A 21,469-nucleotide genomic window follows, 5' to 3' on the forward strand; every position below is an offset into this window, starting at 1 on the left:
TCTTCTTGATGCTTACAGTACTACATAGCATTTCAAGGCAAGAAAGCAGAACTTGTCTCCTTTTCATCAGCTTACTGCATCTCTCCTTTGACAGCACACAATGTGCACATATGTAAAGGCCCACTCCCGAGACCCACAGCCTAGGTTCCCAGGCCAACCCTGAACTTCAGTGGGCTCCAGGATGTGTGGTGGAGGACAATAAATACATACAGTTGTGTCCAAAATTATTCAACCCCCAATGCTGTAAAGGGGTTTAGGGACTATAGTGTACATTTGGAATTGTATTCAGAATCAAATCCTACAAGGACGTTGTAACTACCCAAATGCAACTAAAATGACATCAATTGTTTATGTAATACAGTAGTAAATGGTTCTTATGTGGTTTCTTCATTGCCACAATTATTCAACCCCTTAAAGACTACCACTCTGAAGAACAGAGGTTCATACAGGTGCTTTCCATCAGGTATTGAAAACACCTGTGGATGTCACCGAGCAGCAATCAAGCATAATAAGCACCAATTAGGCAGCTTTAAAATGACTGTGATACTCAGCTCCTTCTAGACATTTACTGGTGTGGTTACAAACATGGTGAAGGCAAGAGAATGGTCCAGGAAGACAAGAGAAGAGGTGATTTCTCTTCACAGGAAGGGCAATGGCTATAAGAAGATTGCAAAGATGTTAAACATACCAAGAGACACCTTAGGAAGCATCATTCGCAAATTCAAGGCAAAGGGCACTGTTGAAACGCTACCTGGTCGTGGCAGAAAGAAGATGCTGACTTCGACTGCTGTGCGCTACCTGAAGCGTAGAGTGGAGAGAAGTCCCCGTGTGACTGCTGAGGAACTGAGAAAAGATTTGTCAGATGTGGGTACAGAAGTTTCAGCCCAGACAATAAGACGCACACTGCGTAATGAAGGCCTCCGTGCCAGAACTCCCAGGCGTACCCCCTTGCTGTCTCCAAAGAATAAGAAGAGTCGACTGCAATATGCCAAAAGCCATGTGGACAAACCACAAAAGTTGTGGGATAGTGTTCTGTGGACTGATGAAACAAAATTAGAACTGTTTGGGCCCATGGATCAACGCTATGTTTGGAGGAGGAAGAACAAGGCCTATGATGAAAAGAACACCTTGCCTACTGTGAAGCATGGTGGAGGGTCAATCATGCTTTGGGGCTGTTTTGCTTCTGCAGGTACAGGGAAGCTTCAGCGTGTGCAAGGTACCATGAATTCTCTTCAGTACCAGGAGATATTGGATGGAAACGTGATGCAGTCCGTCACACACCTGAGGCTTGGGAGACGTTGGACCTTTCAACAGGACAATGATCCCAAGCATACCTCCAAGTCCACTAGAGCATGGTTGCAGAGGAAAGGCTGGAACATTTTGGAGTGGCCATCGCAGTCACCAGACTTAAATCCGATTGAGAACCTCTGGTGGGACTTAAAGAAAGCAGTTGCAGTGCGCAAGCCTAAGAATGTGACTGAACTGGAGGCCTTTGCCCATGAAGAATGGGCGAAGATACCCGTAGATCGCTGCAAGACACTTGTGTCAAGCTATGCTTCACGTTTAAAAGCTGTTATAACTGTAAAAGGATGCTGTACTAAGTACTAAGATTGAATGTCACTTGGGGGTTGAATAAAACTGATAATGCTGTGAGCACAGAAAAGACATTTGTGGTTATTTCATTATAACTGTTATGTTATATTTGTCTGACCTACAAGTGCCTCTTTAATGTAAATGTAAGCAAGATGACTGAATGATCAAAAGCAATGTCAAACTGGCCAAAACACTCAATTTCAGTGGGGGTTGAATAATTTTGGACACAACTGTAAGTCCCCGAGTACCATCCGGGATGTCAAAACCTGCCCCAGTCATCCAGCTCCTGTCTGTCTGGCTGCTATATTTTACCATTGTTCCCGACTCAGAAGGATGTATGTGTTGTATCAGACACACTTAGTATGCTCTAACCCAGAGGGCTAAATGACATTGACTCTGAGTACAGGTAGTCCACGAGTTACGAACATTCTACTTATGTACAACTCATACTTACGAATGGAGGCAGCGTGACATACCTTACAACTGATTCTACTCCACACTGGTCCTGGAAACTGGTAGGCGACCATCTTGCTGCTCCCCACATGCTGCCACCTACTGTCCGTTGAACCTGTCAGCAATCCCACATCACTGCATGGCCAGAAGCATCCGGAACTCGTGTAACTGGTGAGATACGGTTTATTATAACAATCCCGACTACGTCTGTTCTCCCTCGGGCTGGAAGAACTTGTGCATTGTAGGCACTGTGTGTGGCCATTACTCCGTGCCCACTACAATTGGGAGTATGCCCTAGTTTCCACCTGTAACTTACTGTACTGTATATAGTTGGTTAGTAAAACATTTTATGTACTTTATGTTGCTTGTTCCTGAATGTAAAAACACTCACACTTGGGATGCCGGCACCGGGAAGCGAGGACAGCCAGTAAGGACTGCTCCAGTGAGGACATTGCTGGATCGAGGGACAGATGAGTGGCTGTTTTTTACAGTTTTTAGTTTGACTGGAGCTCCGCCTTAAGCTTTGACATTAAAACCTGGAAGCTGATTGGTTTATATGCAGAGCTGCACCAGATCTCGCACTCTCCAGTTTTAGTAAATCACCCCCAATGTTCACTTTGAGAGGATTTTTTACTTAGCTTAGTGAGTGAGGTGACGTTATACTAACTTCCATCATTCAGGTATTTATAAATGTTACATCTCACACCAATGGCTTGCAATTTCTCTGGGACTCCAAAAGATGTGGTCCAAATTTTCATGCAATGTACAATAGTGTATTGACTAATTCTGTGAACGTGAAAAAATAAAAAAAGTGGTTTATTGGCACACAGTAAGGTAAAAATCAAAACCTATGATTAAAAAAAAAATAATAATAAAAAATGGAGAGTTCCTTGTAAAAAAAAAATCATTCTCCATTCTGGAGTGTTTTTTTCATTGCCTGTGACAAGAGAAATAGCTGATGTTTAAACTGACTGGGAGTTTGCTGGACAGCAAGTCTGATAGAACAAAGTCCTTGGTTTGCGTTATTATTATTGTTGTTGTTTCTGTTGTGATATTATTTTTACTAATATTATTTTTGTTGGTAAAATATTGTTGTTAAATATATTGCGAATAATAATAATCATTATTTTTTTCTTTTGCTGTTATTGTTATTAATTTTGTTGTTACAAATATTACTGTAAATTATATTTTAAATAATAATTTTATTATTATTATTTTTTTGTTGTTGTTGTTGTTACTATTATTAGTAATATTTTCATGGTGGATTTTGGTAGTCAGCTTACTGTGTGTCAATATGCCTTTTTCTTTAGTTCCCATGTTCACAGAATTATGTGCACGGTGACGGATTATTATTTGTAATTGTACGCACAGATTTGGGTAGACAAAGGAAAATGTGTACTTCCCATAAAAGTAATGACTAATTTCATCTATACCCCTAACAGCAGACAGCATACATTTGGATACCCGCCCTATATTATGGGATCCAATGCTTTATATTATACGTTTTTAACAAAAGGAAATAGCTGTAGGCAGCGGTCAGGATGAGAGGTCATTTAATGAACAGTTATTTATAATTACAGAGATTCTACAACCTTTCACATATCACAGGAAGTGAGTTTGGCTCATGGCTGATAAAAAGGTGGATCAACAGCAGACAGTAAGATATTGTAGTAGCACCATAAACCATGGCCGGATCTAGGGGGGTGCTGGGGTGGGTGATACCCCCCAGATATCAGTTGTGCCCACCCAGGCAAGCTGTGGATGATGTCCATCAGATGAAGCTTTGTGCAGCGGTTGGCTGCATCTATCAAGTCCAGTGTCTGTGCCGGAGCCCAACCAGCACACTCCCCTCCCCTTCTCTGCATGGACGGGATAGGAGAGATCAATGTGCACTTCCTCCTCCTCCCACTCCTCTCCTTGTGACTGCCCCACCCCTCTCCTCATGTATGCCCCACCCCTCTCCTTGTGTCTGTCCCACCCCTGTCCTTGTATCTACCCCGCCCCTTTCCTCATGGATGCCCCGCCCACACTGCAATTCTCAACCAGTGCTGTACTTGAGAAGATGTGTGGGCGGGAAACTTGAAGCTCTATAGCTGGCAACTACATGGTGGCTGCAAGACTGAAGACTGCCTGAGCCACCTGAAAAGCCTGGGGTGAGAGAGCTGAGCCCATCTCCCTCCCTTCTCTCCCCCATCTTTCTCCCTCCCCCCTCCTTCTCTCCCCCATCTTTCTCCCTCCCCCTCCTTCTCTTTCCCATCTTTCTCCCTCCTCTGACTCTGATGTAAGAAGGGGATTATACCAGAATCTGATGTAAGGGGACACTCTGCCAGACTCTGATGTAAGAATGGACTATACCAGAATCTGATGTAAGGGGACACTATGCCAGACTCTGGTGTAAGAAGGGGACTATACCAGAATCCGATGTAAGGGGGCACTCTGCAAGACTCTGATGTAAGAAGGGGACTATACCAGAATCTGATGTAAGGGGACACTATGCCAGACTCTGATGTAAGAAGGGGACTATACCAGAATCCGATGTAAGGGGGCACTCTGCAAGACTCTGATGTAAGAAGGGGACTATACCAGAATCTGATGTAAGGGGACACTATGCCAGACTCTGGTGTAAGAAGGGGACTATACCAGAATCTGATGTAAGGGGGCACTCTGCAAGACTCTGATGTAAGAAGGGGACTATACCAGAATCTGATGTAAGGGGACACTATGCCAGACTCTGGTGTAAGAAGGGGACTATACCAGAATCTGATGTAAGGGGGCACTCTGCAAGACTCTGATGTAAGAAGGGGACTATACCAGAATCTGATGTAAGGGGACACTCTGCAAGACTCTGGTGTAAAGTGGTGGCACTCTGGGGACACTGAGTGACACTCAGTAAGGCAGTCTATACATCAGTCATTTTTTGTTCAACATCGGGGATCCCACGTGGATGCGGAAATCACTCCCGCTGAGGTATTGTGTTCTGACATCGGAGATACTTATCACTTAGTACTGATCAGTGCTGCCGGCTATAACTGGCGGTGCTGATCGGGTGGAAATGTTCCTAGAAGCTGGTTGTACAGAAGTCCATCGGTACCCCACCCTCCAAACTGCTGATTCCTGACCTCTGCTCTGCTAACCCCCGTCCTCTGACCTGTACACTCCGCTATTCATTCCTGTTTGTGTACACTGCCCTGCAGACCTCATACCCTCTGCCCCCCTGACATTTATTACTGCTCCTCCATATCATACTGGCTAGATCCGGCCCTGCCATAAACAGAATGTTTAGAGGAGATGAGGAAAGGCTCCCATATTTTTAGGGAAGAAATGGAAGCGTTATGGCAGCATTACTGAAGATTACTTCCACTGGAAACCCCTTAAGTCCTTCCCTCTGACCATTACCCAATCCAAATTAATTTTTTTTTCTTTTAAGGCTTTCAAATCAGATCACTTGCTTGAGTCTCCCACCCACCGCTGGGCTTCGCCAGCAATCCAGCATTTCCATTCACACCGGCCGCAGCCCGGCTCGCTGTCTTTTGAGCCCCCCTTGCTGGACAGCCAATAGGAAGCATCATCATCACCCAGTGAGAGACCACCTGAATGAGGACCCTCCCACTATTTTTCAGTCTTGATGACAACAGACTCAGTGCTCAGTACATCACATGACCATGGATTTAGGTGAGTAAAAGGGATATTTAGATTAGCTGGGTTTTTTTTTTTTTTTTTTTTTTTATTAATGTAGCAATTACTCAGAGGGGGATGGGGATGTATTTGTGAAATCAGTGGTCATATGATGGAATACCTAGGCTTTTTGTGTAAGTGTAGCGCCCCCTTAGGTAGGTTTGTAGTATGTATGTAGTTTAGTTTAGTATAGCGTGGTCTCCTGCTTAACCCCTCCCCCTCCAGAGTATCCCCTCCCCTTCCTGACCAGGCCATTTTTGGCGTTATGGCGCTGCATTACTTTAACTAAATTTATGTCCTTTTTTCCTACAATTGAGCTTTCTTTCAGTGGTATTTGATCACCTGTGTATTTTTTTTTGCGCTATAAAAAAAAGGCCGACAATTTTGAGAAACATTTTTTTTTACTTTTTGCTATTAAACATGTTCAGTAAAAAAATTTAAAAAAATCAAATTCTGTCATAAATTCATGCTAAAATGTATTCTGTGACATGTCTTTGCTTAAAAAAATTCCAATACGTGGAAATTAATTGGTCTATGTGAATGTTTTAGCGTTTTCAAATAGCGGTATGGATATTGGGATTTTCTTTTTTTTTTACTAGTAATGGTGGCGATCAGCGACTTCCCCAGTGACACCAATACAGTGATCACTACTAAAAAAAGCACTGACAGTGTGCTAATGGCACTGGGCATGCAGGGGTTAATGTGAGGGGCGATCAAAGGGTTAACTGTGTGTAGGGAGTGTTTTACTATGGGGGCGGGGTGCTTTGCTCCATGTTTGTACAGTTGGCTACACAGATTCACTAAGGAAAGCCCACAGATAAGCTGTCCTCAATTGTCATAGTTTGATTCGGAGTATCCTATTATATCCCTTCCCTTTCCCAGTTCCAAAAATGAAATAAAGACAACAGAGAAGCTGGAACCCCCAGACTGATGATTGGAGTAATGAGTGAACGTTGTGTGCACCTGGTATAAGAAATGTGGTGTGCTTGGCTGTGGGAGAAGATCTAGGGGGAAGGCTGGGCAAGATACAAGCAGCCCCTGCGGGGGTAGCTCTACATAAGAAGCACTGGTGGGAACTAGTAGTAACTTTTATTATGTATTTAGCTGTTTCTGGAAGACAGTTAGCAAAGCTTTATGTCAGCATTGGGGAAGCTCCAATTTGATAACTTTGATCACCTCCTACTTTTCTTTTTTTTTTTTTTCTGCAGTGGTCTTCATACACGAGAACCATAAAAGTGTGTTTTAGTTATCATACGGAAACCTTTTAAACAATCTTTTATCTGCCAGAGCTTTCAGCCTCTCATATTCCTGTTTTTTAGCTTCTGCTTTTGTCTCGGTAACTATAAATTCATATACAAATTTCAGAAGGAACTTCTTGTGCTGTATACGTTCTTTCATTGGATCCCTTGGCTGTGTCAGGCGGAATCTTACTTCTTGCAAAGCTTCCACGATCACTTTCTGTATATCATTGCACCGTCCTGGAGTCTTCCTGTGGTCCGTAGGGGTGTAATTCTCAATGGCCAGCACCATTTCTGCTCCCCTACGTCTAAACTTAGATTCTAAGTCTTTGTAGTCGTTCTTAAACTTGTATGTAAGGACAAGAATAGGAAAAATCCCTGTCATTATGATAAAAAATAGGAATTGTCAGTTGAAAATGTAAACTTCCAAGAGTTCACTACCTTTAACAAGTTTATTTTTCTGGTCATATTAAGAATGGCCTTTCCTTTTCAGTGTGCAGCAAGAAATGTTCTTCTTTACATCCATGTCAATGGGAACCTGCATATGGCTCCTGACAACTCTCATAATTCAGTGCAGAACCTGAGATCACATTACAGGCGCTGAGTCACATTCAAAATGGCATCTCTATGGAATAATTGTATCTTTAGGTTTTTGAAATATTGTTTTTTTAAGGTTCAGTTGTAAATTTTCTTTGTTTTTCTGTATGACACTTTTTTTTCTTTTTTTCTTAAATGAAAGTGAAGTATAAAAATGGCAACCCTGGCACTGATCGTAGATTTACTGCATTCAAGGACAGGTGCATTACTGGCCATTTGTGTATTTATACAAAATATATGTAGAGGGAGAAAATGCTGTACAATTGTATATGATCTCAAAAACGAATTAATGAAAGTGTATGTGAACACAAGAACACAAATGTAATATATTGCAGCTTTCCAGTCCTCAGATGGTGAGGAGTGTCAAGGTGTTGTGTCAATTGCAATTTAAATTGCAAAGCTTTTTTGGCCCTGTTTCTCCTATGGATCACAGGAGTGCAGTTCATTCTGCATGACTGTGGCCCACTTTCAGCCAACAGACGTAACTCAGCTAGTCCAGGCGCTGGATCGATCCCGACTCTACTGTCAGGATTTACTCAGCAGCCCGAACCGGCAGCAAGTTACTGAGAGCCTGAGGCAGCCCTTCTTGCCCCCTCCACAGCTCAGCGTTACAGTGAGTGGTGAGGGGCAGAGCAAAGAGCTGGTGACTGACAGTCCCGGTTTTCTTCTCAGAATGGAGGGGGGAATTCAGTGATCAGGGGTGTCTGATCGCTCAGTTCTCAGTGCAGAATCGTCAGGGAACAGATGCAGCATCAGAGTGATGCTGCATTCACCTAGGTGAGTATATATTTTACATAAAGAAGAGTGACATAAAGAAGAGTGACATGAGTGAGTGCCCTGGATTTTGTTTTCTTGGATTGCTACTTGAAAATGTGCTGTTTTGGTTCATAGCAAGTGGAATCCCTAACTGCTTGTGCCCTCTCCATTCTGACAGAGAGCTTGCATGGGTTCCAAACAAATTCACACCTTCTTGTTGAATGTCTCTGAATAATGGTCATAGCATCCTGGGCCTCTTCCTCCATCATAGATACCACCACTATGTGATTCAAAAACTTATGGAAGGGGAGGTGAAGGTGTGAGGGATACATTTCTTTAGGAAGACTTTGAGGAACACCCCCTTGACCAGACCTGTGTATATACTTTCAGTCATGGTAAGTGAGCTATTAATTACATTTTTTTCTTTTACAATCATCTTGGCTGATAGAAGAGTCACCTCACTCTATTCTTTTTTGAATCCCTTAAGTCAACAAAGATGTTCTTCAGGTAGTCTTAGCAGTGAAACATCTGAGAAGTGAAATTACCTGTCATATCTCTGCAGTTCGTGAAAAAGCTGTGCAATTCATCAAGTTGCTCCTTTGGAAGTTTGTGCCTCGCACTAGAAGAAAACCAAAGTTTAGTGTCCTTATATACCAACTTTCTTCAAAGATATTTCATTTTTTTAGATAGGAAAGTTGTTTCACCTCCTGACATCTTGTATGTCTATAAATGATTGGGAAGACTAGCTGAGAAAGACAGACCTCTTGAATATGGACTTGTGGGTAGAGGATGGGACACAAACTGCTGCAGGACAGTCCCACATGAAATGACATTCAAAGAAAATTGACAGCTCAACTTATAACTGCTTGCCTACAATGTAACTCATATACTCTCACCGGCCACTTTATTAGGTCCACCTTGCTAGTACCGGGTTGGACCCCCTTTTGCCTTCATTCTTCATGGCATAGATTCAACAAGGTGTTGGAAACACTTCTCAGAGTTTCTGGTCCATATAGACATGATAGCAACACGCAGTTGTTGCAGATTTGTTGGCTGCACATCCATGAACCGTTGATACAAGGCAGGATGGATCCATGCTTTCATGTTGTTTATGCCAAATTCTGACCCTACCATCTGAATGTTGCAGCTGAAATTGAGACTCAGCATACCAGGCAACATTTCTCCAATCTTCTATTGTCCAATTTCGGTGAGCCTGTGTGAATTGCAGCCTCTGTTTCCTGTTCTTAGCTGACAAGAGTGGCACCCGATGTGGTCTTCTGCTGCTGTAGCCCATCTGCTTCAAGGCTGGATATATAGTGCATTCAGAGATGGTATTCTGCATACCTCGGTTGTAACAAGTGGTTATTGGAGTTACTGTTGCCTTTCTAGCATCTGGAACCAGTCTGTCCATTCTCCTCTGATCTTTGACCTCAACGAGGCATTTTCCTCCAAACAACTGCCACTCACTGGATATTTTCTCTTTTTCGTTCAAAGTCACTTAAATCCCCTTTCTTCCCCATTCTGATGCTTGGTTTGAACTTCAGCAAGTCGTCTTCACCACATCTAGATGCCTAAATGCATTGAGTTGCTGCCATGTGATTGGCTAATTAGCACCAATTAGTTACCAAGCAATTGAACTGGTGTTTCTAATAACATGGCCGGTGAGTGTGTAGGGCAGCAAGAAAATAACATTAAAGTCGTTGTAAACATTTATTTTAATAACAAACATGTCTACACTTACCTGCTCTATGTAATAGAATTGCACAGAGTGGCCCCCGATCCTCCTCTTCTCAGGTGCCTTGCCTGCACTCCTCGCTCCTGAGTCCTGCTGCTGCATCCAGTGACACAGACAGCGGGACTTGGCCCTGCCCCCCACTCCCTTATCAATGGAGTTGATTGACAGGAGCAGGAGCCAATGGCTGCTATCAATCTGCCCAATGAGGAGGGACAAAGCCAGGAGAGCCCCAGCTCTCATTCACAGCTTTGCATCACGATGAGGCTCAGGTAAGCATGGGGGGGGAGGGGTAAGGGGGCGGGTCTGTGACGTAGAAGGTTTTTTTACCCTTTCTTAAGATAGAAACCTTGAGGCTTTAGAACCACTTTAATGCCGACCCCCCGCACACACGTGTTCATGCTGGTTGTGTGCAGTGAGAACGCTCTCTGAGCACTCCCACCACACTGACTAAGCTGTTACCAATCAGAGAGCCAGCAGGATAGACACCCAATCATGTAAGAGTCCTGAGAGCCAATGACAGCGGTCACATGATACAGTTAGATAATTAGCACAACTACTGGAACCATTCCTGTCAGCGGGACTGCGATAGTACAATGGAAAAACAGAATGGTTGGCGGCACAAACAGCAATGTGGTGGATGAAATCCTCTATTGGAATCCTTAACATGCAATATGATAAGAACATGACAGATCCAAGACAGGACAGAGGAGCAGTCGACGCGTTTCACATGAACACGTGCTCATTTCTAAGTCATTTGCAAAATTGAATAAACAACTGAGATGCCTAACAAGGAAAAATTCAATTTAATAGTATTGAAAATAGAGTCCCAAAGTTGGGTAACTCAAAAGTTACATGTAAGTAGACATGGCTGACTCACTACATGTGATACAAAAAGTGGTGTCCTCAGAACCAATTATATCATAAGAAAAACAAAGAAAACCAGGGGAAGGGATCCACTGGCATAGAGGTTCCAATGAGAACAAACCTCGGCTAAACAAAAACCAAAGTATATTCCTAAGTCAAAATCAAAAAATTTGCAAACAAAATTATATGTCCGACACCTCCACCACACACAGACAGATAAAAGACAACGTGGTCATGCAAAAGAACAGCCCACGTTCCGAGGTCCTGGCACCTCCGACATGCACCTGTAACGCTGAACAATTAACGTCAATATTATTATTATTATACAGTATTTATATAGCGCTAAAAGTTTGCTCAGCACTGTACATTATAGTGGGGACAGAACATGAGACAATACAGTAACAAACAATACACGAGGGGTTCGAGGGCCCTGCTCTTTCCAGCTTACAATCTAGGAGGGAGGGGATAGAGGTACAGGTGGAAGTGGCTGTGGGGGATGGAGTGGTAGGAAGAGTGGAGGAGATTGGCTGTTAGGTGAGGGTGGAGTAGGCTTCCTTGAAGAGATGGGTGTTCAGGGTGTGCCTAAAGGTGAGGAGTGTAGGTGACAGTCTGATGGATTGGGTAGTGAGTTCCAGAGGATGGAGGAAGTCCTGGAGAAGTCCTGCAGTCGGGCGTGGGAGGAGGAGACCAGGGAGCTAGAAAGTAGGAGGTCTTGTGAGGAGCGGAGGGCACGGGTAGGGTGGTATTTGGGTATCAGGTCGGTGAGGTAGTTTGGGGCAGTATGGTGGACGGCTTTGTACGTCAGTGTTAGTAGTTTGAATTTAATGCGTTGGGCAACTGGGAGCCAGTGGAGGGAATGACAGAGGGGGGTGGAGGACACTGAGTGGAGGCCAGTGGAGGGAATGACAGAGGGGGGTGGCAGAAGCAGAGCGGTTGGTAAGGTGGATGAGTCTGGCCGCTGAGTTCAGGATAGACTGGAGCGGGGATAGCCTGCGTTGGGGTAGGCCGGTGAGGAGGGAGTTGCAGTAGTCCAGACGTGATATAATAAGGGAGTGAATGAGTTGTTTAGTAGTGTCTGGGGTTAGGAACGAACGTATTTTGGAGATGTTGCGGAGGTGGAGCCTGCATGAGTTTGTCAGCGATTGGACAGGAGGTTGGAAGGACAGGTTTGAGTCAAGAGTGACACCTAGGATTTTGGCTTGCAGGGTGGGACTGATGGTGGTGTTGTTGGTCGTGATGGAGAGGGTGGGGTGGGGGGCGTGGGCTGGGGGGAAGATTAGGAGCTCGGTTTTGGAGAGGTTCAGTTTGAGGAAATGGAGCGACATCCAGTCTGATATGTCGTTCAGTATGTCGCTGTACATTATAGTGGGAGACAGAACATGAGACAATACAGTAACAGTAACTGTGCTCTTGCCACGAAACACGTTAGAGATAAGGATACCTCTCATACCACTTGCTACCTACATGGTCCATGCATGTGACTGTCGGCCATCTTTTTGGATTCTGTGAATCAGCTTCTTTGGATTTTACTATGTAAGTCTGCTACCTGTTTTTACCAATCTCTTGAATAAAAATACTACACTATCAAGATTTTTCTCTTTTGGGTCTTATTGCCGAGTCCCTAAGGTGATCTCCTGATATGAAAGCACACCACCCCTGGCGATAGAGGATATAAGGCAAATTCGTGTTACTGTAAAGAGGCGCACTCCCCCTGGTGGTAGGAGACGGCAAGAGCGGTGCACAGTTGTTCCTGAGGGCTCTACGCTGAGGACCATTGGGCTGTGACCAGGAGTAGGTCATTATACTCCAATGCGCTTTGGCTTGCGCTATCTGGTTAGTGCATTTTACAGCTATTCTCCTATCACAGAAGTCACAGATTTGATTGATACTCGGATGTACTCCTAGATCTAATGACTCTAACTTCCCTATCACTATATGCACTTTGATTGGTCGGATGAATCTGTACCACTTACCCGACCACTGTTTACATTAATTGATGTACGCTATACCTGGTGCATGTCGCACTTTTAATGCATTTCCTTCTATTACTGCTGTACATATGTCAATTTTCCTACTATACACTCAAGCGCTGCATTTTTTGCTTTATTTTATTCTCTATGAAGAGGTTACACGAGGTTTACCTTTATGCTAGCGGCTTGAATTTTTCAGACCCAGCGCTCGTTTTTATTCTATTTTATCATTCAGGTAAATGCTTGCTTATAGCAAAGTAATTCTTTGCTATAAGCAAATTGTGTAAAAAAAACAAAAATACTGATCACTTCCCCAAAGTAGTACAATGTTACTATGGTAACAGTGTACTACTTTGGTCATAGTAAAATCTGAAAAAAAAAATCTTAAAAAAAAAAAAAAAAAAAGTAATAAAAAATTAAAAATAATAAAAAAATAAAACATATATTTTTTTTTCATACTGTCACCAGTCAGTGTCCCTGTTCACTGCCATGCCAGTTATATGATGACGCTGTACTGCACTGGTGACAGTATGTAAAAAAAAAAAATAGTGAAAATAATTTTTTCATTTTCCGAAAAATTCTGACAAAACAAAATACAACTTCAAAAAACTCGCCATTCCTCTTATGAAGTACATCGGACTGTCTACTCTTCAAAAAGGGGTCCTTTGGGGATATCTGTACTGTCCTGACATTTGGGGGGATATCTGTACTGTCCTGACATTTGGGGGATATCTGTACTGTCCTGACATTTGGGGGATATCTGTACCGTCCTGACATTTGGGGGATATCTGTACTGTCCTGACATTTGGGGGATATCTGTACTGTTCTGACATTTGGGGGATATCTGTACTGTTCTGGCATTTGGGGGATATCTGTACCGTCCTGACATTTGGGGGATATCTGTACTGTCCTGACATTTGGGAGATATCTGTACTGTTCTGACATTTGGGGGATATCTGAACTGTTCTGACATTTGGGGGATATCTGTACTGTCCTGACATTTGGGGGATATCTGTACTGTCCTGACATTTGGGGGATATCTGTACTGTTCTGACATTTGGGGGATATCTGTACTGTCCTGACATTTGGGGGATATCTGTACTGTTCTGACATTTGGGGGATATCTGAACCGTCCTGACATTTGGGGGATATCTGTACTGTCCTGACATTTGGGGGATATCTGTACTGTTCTGACATTTGGGGGATATCTGAACTGTTCTGACATTTGGGGGATATCTGTACTGTTTTGACATTTGGGGGATATCTGTACTGTCCTGACATTTGGGGGATATCTGTACTGTCCTGACATTTGGGGGATATCTGTACTGTTCTGACATTTGGGGGATATCTGTACTGTCCTGACATTTGGGGGATATCTGTACTGTTCTGACATTTGGGGGATATCTGTACCGTTCTGACATTTGGGGGATATCTGTACCGTCCTGACATTTGGGGGATATCTGTACCGTCCTGACATTTGGGGGATATCTGTACTGTCCTGACATTTTTGGGATATCTGTACTGTCCTGTCATTTGGGGGATATCTGTACTGTCCTGACATTTGGGGGGATATCTGTACTGTTCTGACATTTGGGGGATATCTGTACCGTCCTGACATTTGGGGGATATCTGTACCGTTCTGACATTTGGGGGATATCTGTACTGTCCTGACATTTGGGGGATATCTGTACTGTTCTGACATTTGGGGGATATCTGTACTGTTCTGACATTTGGGGGATATCTGTACTGTTCTGACATTTGGGGGATATCTGTACTTTTCTGACATTTGGGGGATATCTGTACTGTCCTGACATTTGGGGATATCTATACTATTCTGACATTTGGGGGATATCTGTACTGTTCTGACATTTGGGGGATATCTGTACTGTTCTGACATTTGGGGGATATCTGTACTGTTCTGACATTTGGGGATATCTGTACTGTCCTGACATTTGGGGATATCTGTACTGTTCTGACATTCTTGGACCTCAAGAAATTAGATTGGCTGTCAGTACTTCAGGATTGGTCAATATTCAGATCTATACCATAGTTTGTGAACTCTATAACTTTCCTACAGACTAAATAATACATCCTAATTTGGGTTCTTTTCACCAAAGACATGTAGCAGAATACATCTCGGCCTAAATTTATGAAGAACAATTATTTATTTGTAAACTTTTATAACAGAAACAAAGAAAAATGTGTTTTTTTTTTCAAAATTTTTGGTCTTTTTTTGTTAATTTAGCAAAAAATAAAAACCCCAGCGGTGATTAAATACCACCAAAAGAAAGCTCTAGCTGTGTGAAGAAAATGATAAAATTTTAGTTTGGGTACAATGTTGTATGACCGCGCAATTGTCATTCAAAGTGTGAGAGCGCTGAAACCTGAAAAATGGCCTGGGCAAGAAGGTGTAAAATTGCCCGGTATGGAAAGGTTAAGACATTCCACCAATTTATTTGTCCAATTTATTGGTTTCTATGCAGAAATGATCCTGATTTTGAACTCTACCGGCGTTAGTAAATAAACCCCTAATTGACACTGGGGTGGGAACTGACTGACACTGACATCGCCAGTGATACTAATACAGTTTTCAGTGATAATGCTGTACACTGTCACTGTACTAAAGACACTGGCTGGGAAGGGGTTAACATCTAGGGGCAATCAAAGGGTTAACTGTGTGCCTACCAATCTGTAAAGTGTGTGATGTATGCAATATGTGCTGCTTTTACTAATAGATGTGGCTGTCTCTTCTCCCTGATTTGCAGGGAGAAAAAACAGGCACATTGCTGCTCTATGTACAGAGCCCTGTGTTTTTAGTAAACACAGGGCTCTGTACTATGATTTGCTAAGCTGATCAGCAGGTCCTGGTCATAAGTCATTGGCCGGAACCTGCTGACCAACTTGTGCTGTACTGTATGACAGTACAGATGGGCATTGCGCCCCCATGCGCTCCCCATACCTGGAAATGCTGGATCGCATACATGTATGTTCCCAGCGCAGAGCGGCTGACCTGCCGCAGTAACAGTACATGGGACGGCCCACAAGTGGTTATACTTTATAGCTAATTACAGTCATGCAAAGCAGCACAAAACATACATCAAATATTATAATTTTGTCATAACAATGTATGCAAAGCTTTCTCTAGATCCATACCTGTAAATAAATATGGGGACAATAAAATCGGTGTAGTTTGGTGTTGGGTCAGAATCCTCCACCTGGGACATTATCTGATCAAAGTTCTTAGTCAGCACCACTTCCTCATCCAAGGGGAGAAAATGACCTGCGAGTGACAACAGACAGACATAAAAAGATACCAGAGTTATAGGAGCTACATGACTGGTGTCCACCATAACGTCACACATCGGGGCCAATTTACTAAAGATTAGAGCATGACCACTTTGCAGAGTCAGTTTTCTCACTTACAGTAGCTTAGTACATGAGGAGAAAATGAAAGCACAATTCTTTTGTTCAGGATATCTTACCATCTGTATGGAAAATGAAAGAAAAAATAAAGATGTTGGGTAGCCCATGATAGGAGGACTGAAGTCAGCCAGATTCAGCGCATCCTCTAAGTGCAAATTCACTTATTTAATGTGGAACTTTAACTAAAAATATAAAAACTGTCAGACAGGCAGGAATTGTAATGCAGCAGACTCATGCTTTGCCTCTTCTGCACTAAAGTTACTTACCTGCCTGTCCACCCCTGTAGAGTGAGCCGCTCACTGTACAAATTTGGTGATGCCGATCCTCACGGAACTCCTGCATGTGTGGCCAATGACGATGGGCAATGACAGCCGCCGCTTGCTATGGTGGCACACCTGTGGATCCGCTCCTGAGTCCATAGACACGCATAGTGCAGCTCGGTCCTGCCTCACATTCCTTTCCTACAGCATTTGATTGACAGCAACAGAAACCAATGGCTCCCGCTGCTGCCTTTGTGTCCTGTGAATTCTTGGAGAGAGAGAAGAGCCACCACAGACAGGCACAGTGCTGGATGGAGTGAGGACTCAAGTAGTTGGGGAAGGGGAGGGGGGGTCAAATAATGGGACATTTACTACCTTAAAGTGGTTGTAAAGGTTCAAGGTTTTTCACCTTCATGCATTGTATGCATGAAGGTAAAAAACTTTCTGTGTACAGCCTCCCCCCAATACTTACCTAAGTCCCATTCCAATCCATCGATGTGCATAACAGCTTCAGCTGTCCCGGGTCTCTTCCTCCTCATTGGCTCTCACTGCTGTCAATCACAGCCAGTCAGCCAATGAGGAGAGAGAGGGGGCAAGGCGAAGCCACAGCTCTGTGTGTGAACAGATACACACAGCAGCAGCTTGGCAACATGCCTACTCGGGTACCCCCGTAGCAAGCTGCTTGTTATGGGGGCGTCCGACAGAAAGGAGGAGCCAGGAGTGCCGGAAGGGGACCCAAGAAGTGGAGGATCCGGGCTGCTCTGTGCAAAACCACTGCACAGAGCAGGTAAGTATATCATGTTTGTTATTTTACAGAAAAAAAAATAACCTTTAGTATCACTTTAAAATGATCGGGATCTTTTTTTTCTTATCATTTTAAGCAGGTTCTACTTACAATGGTTCTGCACACAACAGCCCCCAACCTCCTCCTCTGTGGTCACCCACCAGTCCTCCTGACTCCTTTCCCCTTCCAAGTGCCCCTATAACAAGCCACTTACTATGGAGATACTAGTGCTGGCTTACTCCCAAGCTGCGCTGTGTGTGTCCATTGACACACATATTTCAGCTCAGCAACACCACTGCTCCTCCCTCACAGGCTGTGCCTAACAGTAGCAAGAGCCAATGTCCAGTGAGGAGGAAGAGAGAGGAGGGAGCCACTGCTCTTGGTATTGAGATTGGGCTCAGGTAAGTATTTGGTGGGGGGGGGGGGGGGCATCTGAACACAGAAGGCTTTTTACCTTAATGCAGATAATGTAAACAACTTTCTGCCTTTGCAACCATTTTAATGCAGGGAATGTATTAAGGTAAAACATGTCTAGGTTTTATCATCATTTTAAGGACATGAAGTAGGGAGAAAGGAGAAGGTGGCAGGTGTCTCCAAGCTGGCCCCTAGGGGACTATTACTCCCCCTGACACCAGAAATGAGGAATTAATTTTCCCACTGACACCAATCATGGAGTACTATTCCTTCAACTGACACCAAAGACAAGATACTATATCTCCCCTTGAGACCAGAGATGGGGAACTAAATCTCCTACTGACACTAATTATAGGGCACAATTCCTCCCACTGGAACCAATGGTGTCATTTTTTTTACTCCCACTGACCACCAAGCAGGGCTTTATTTCAGTGGGAACGTAGGGGAATGCAGTTCCAGCACCTCCATTACTAAATGTATGTTATGGCTAGGGCTACTGGGGTGTGTTGGAGTATCTATTGATGCTGGCTTGTAGAGGATCAGTTGTCACTTGGAGGATCTATTGTTGATGGGGGTCTATGGTTGTTGATGGGGGCTCTATTGTGGCTTGTGGGAGAACTATTGCTGCTGGAGGGGGTGTTATGTTGCTGGGAGGGATCTACTGATGCTGACTGCTGGGAGAAATATTGTCTCTTGAAGGATCTTTTATTACTGGGGTATATTGTTGTGAGGTGGTCTATTTCTTTCTTTCTTGGAGGTGATCTATTGTTGATGGCTGCAGGGGGTCTATTCTACTGCTTTTTTTGTTATCGTTAACACGTTCCATACAAGTTACCCAGCACCACAGAATTATATTTGGTTCTGTATTCTCTAAAAGGACTGTACTGAGAGGTGGGACCAAGGGACAGTGCTCAAAGGTGGGTAGGGGATGGAGACAAGGGGTGACTCGGAAGGGGGGAGTACCTGCACCTATTCTCTGAGAAACAAAAGCCCTGCCACCAAGCCTATGACATTGTGATGGCGGAGCATTTTCTACTCCCACTGGCCACAGTCCGACCCCCAATAAAGTAAACTGGCCCTTTGTTTTGAAAATTTGGAGACCCCTGATGTAGAGAAACCTCGAGGGAAGAGGCAGCAAGATGAGCAATTTGGCCTACAAGGCGCGTTCTAGGAGGACGTCTATAGACACCGTCCCAGACTCAGAGAACCGCTCTGTAGTCGTCTTTTGGCTATATTGCGGCAATGAGGTGGTTAATAATTGACAATTGAACATTTGCTTTAGTAAATCTCTCTCACCATGACACCACCTGTTGCTGTTTTCTCTATAGGATTATAGTCTATTTTATTTTCCATCTGTCTTTTTTTACACCATACTACCAACCAAAAACGCTGACATATGACATAAAGGACCTCCTTCATTGTCAGAGGTTTGTGGCAACATTTTTCCAGTCTTTGCAACTTTCTATTCAAATGTGAAAAATGGCAACAGATTCATTAGATTTGGGGCAGCTGAATGCAATATAAACATATTTTATGAGACATTTCATTACCATTGTATGAACTTTCCTCCCAAGCATAATAGGTTGACAAAGAAAATATTTTATAGATTACCTAGTTGTGCATAAGCCACCGCTTCCTCAGCTCCGTCCTTTGTTCTGAATCCTCTGTTGTCCACGATGGAGATGGTATCAGTAAGTTCATACATGTTTCTCCTCGTTGTGATAACGGAGGATTCAGTTGATCCAGTTGTGGCACGGGTCTGGAATTCGTCTTCTCCAAGGGTGTAGATGCAGGAGTTGACAAAAGCCGATTTGCCATGACCGGTATAACCAAACAGCTGCAGGAGCAGCCTGGTGTATGTCTGGTCCTCTGGAAGATGAAAATCAAGGATGAATTGTTTGTATTGTGTGGGGTCAATTGCTGGAGACATTGCCCAGTGTCTTGTTTCTGTGATATTCTGTTTCTGGTAAAATTTGCTTCCACGTTTGCTGCGTACAAAGGTGATGGGAGTGTGCTGAAATGCTTCTTATACAGATTACATTCCTTTGCACACAGGTATAACAACATGCCACAAACTGAAACCGGGTCCTGCCCTTGTATCTTACACACAACTATAGGCAAAATGTTTATTTATTTTTTCCATTTTTGGATACAGTAAGGGAGGGTTATGTTTGTTTGTTTCTGTTTTTGTTTTGTTTTTTTCCATCTGTGTCCTATTGGGGAGATTTCTCTTCACTTCCTGTCCCATAGCCACAACAGGAAGTGGGAGGAATCCCTCCAAATTGAGAGAAGTAATGGTTGTCACCAGAACCAGGGCTCTTTTTCTCAGAGAATAGGTGCAGGAACTCTCTCTATCCAAGTTGCCTTTGTCCCCGCCCCTTACCCACCTCAAAGCACTGTTCCTTGGTTAAACCCCCTAAACCCCTCCCCCCTGTGCCGCTTTTTTTTAGAGAATACAGAAGTATCATTTTGTTGTGTTAAGTATTTTGTATGGAATTTGTTAACAACAAGAAAAGCAGTAAAATAGATCCTCTGCAGCCAGCAACAAAATCCCCCCCAGCAACACTAGACTCCAAGCAGAAACAATGGATCTCCCCTCAGCCCTTATGTTGCTGGGGGGGGGTCAGTTGTTGATGGGTGAGATCTAATTTTGAGGGAGGGGTCTATTGTTACTGACCCTCCAGCAGCCAGGAATAATAGACCCTTCACTCAACAGTAGATCCCACACATCAATAAATATAAGAACAATTCCCAGCAACAATAGAAATCTCCAGCACAAGAGACCCCCCCTCCCCCCCTGCAAAAGTGGATCCTCTCCAGAAACAATAGATCCTCAGCAGCCAGCATTAATAGACCCTCCAGGACACCCCAGCGCCCCTTTGCCTCTACATTCAATCAGTGCTGGAGGTGATGGAATGTGTTCCCATGCGTTCCTGATGAAAGAAGCCCTGACCGGAACTAGTGCCCCCAATGGGAGATTTCCCTTTCTATTCCTGTGTCGGTAACAACAAAAATGTTGTTTTTTTTTTATTTCACTCTGTACAGTAATGGTAAATAGGATGAATAGAGAGGATGAATCTCCCCCATGGGGGCACAACCGGCAATAGACACCTGGCAGGGGTTCTAATCCATCTCCACTCTATCCAAAAATGGTAGAATTACAGGCTAAATAAAACTTAAAAATGCCCCCCCCCTCCTAGCACCTATGTTGGCTAACAAACACAAATGCTCCTGCGCTTGGGGATGGACTCGATGCTACAACCACATAAGGAATGTTCTGGAACATGCACATTTTGCTGCCCTCAAATAGACCGGGGGAATCCAAATATACTGAATGAGGAAAGACAAAACAGAGGGCGCACAGGCCGAGTGCATTACCATAAAAAATGTTTAACAAAAAATAAAGTATGTGTTGTACTCACAAACGACAATATAGTCAAGGCACGTCATAAGGAACAGCTGGGTCAACACCGCGCTGAGTAACAGCCAGCTCTGAGGAAAAGGCAAGTCCTCGAAACGCGTCAGATTTTGGATGTCTACACTCCCTATTGCGGACTGTTACTCAGCGCGGTGCTGACCCAGCTGTTCCTTATGACGTGCCTTGACTATATTGTCGTTTGTGAGTACAACACATACTTTATTTTTTATTAAACATTTTTTATGGTAATGCACTAGGCCTGTGCGCCCTCTGTTTGTTCTTTCCTCAT

At 43.7% G+C, this 21,469-nt stretch overlaps 1 protein-coding gene across 1 annotated transcript; it reads right to left on the reverse strand.

Annotated features, from left to right (window-relative positions):
* Positions 1–6,103: 6,103 nt before the first annotated feature.
* On the reverse strand, positions 6,104–19,706 carry LOC149437981 (uncharacterized). Its single transcript, XM_089660384.1, has 4 exons — positions 19,374–19,706; positions 16,035–16,161; positions 8,858–8,931; positions 6,104–7,337 (listed from the first exon to the last, which is right to left on the reverse strand). The coding sequence occupies exons 1-4, from the start codon at positions 19,690–19,692 to the stop codon at positions 6,964–6,966; spliced, it is 894 nt and encodes a 297-aa protein (XP_089516510.1). The 5' UTR covers positions 19,693–19,706; the 3' UTR covers positions 6,104–6,963.
* Between the last annotated feature and the right edge of the window lie 1,763 nt (positions 19,707–21,469).

Source organism: Staurois parvus, unplaced genomic scaffold, assembly GCF_062004578.1.
Source record: "Staurois parvus isolate SC_StPar_1 unplaced genomic scaffold, SC_StPar_1.0 ptg001234l, whole genome shotgun sequence".
NCBI lineage: Eukaryota > Metazoa > Chordata > Amphibia > Anura > Ranidae > Staurois > Staurois parvus.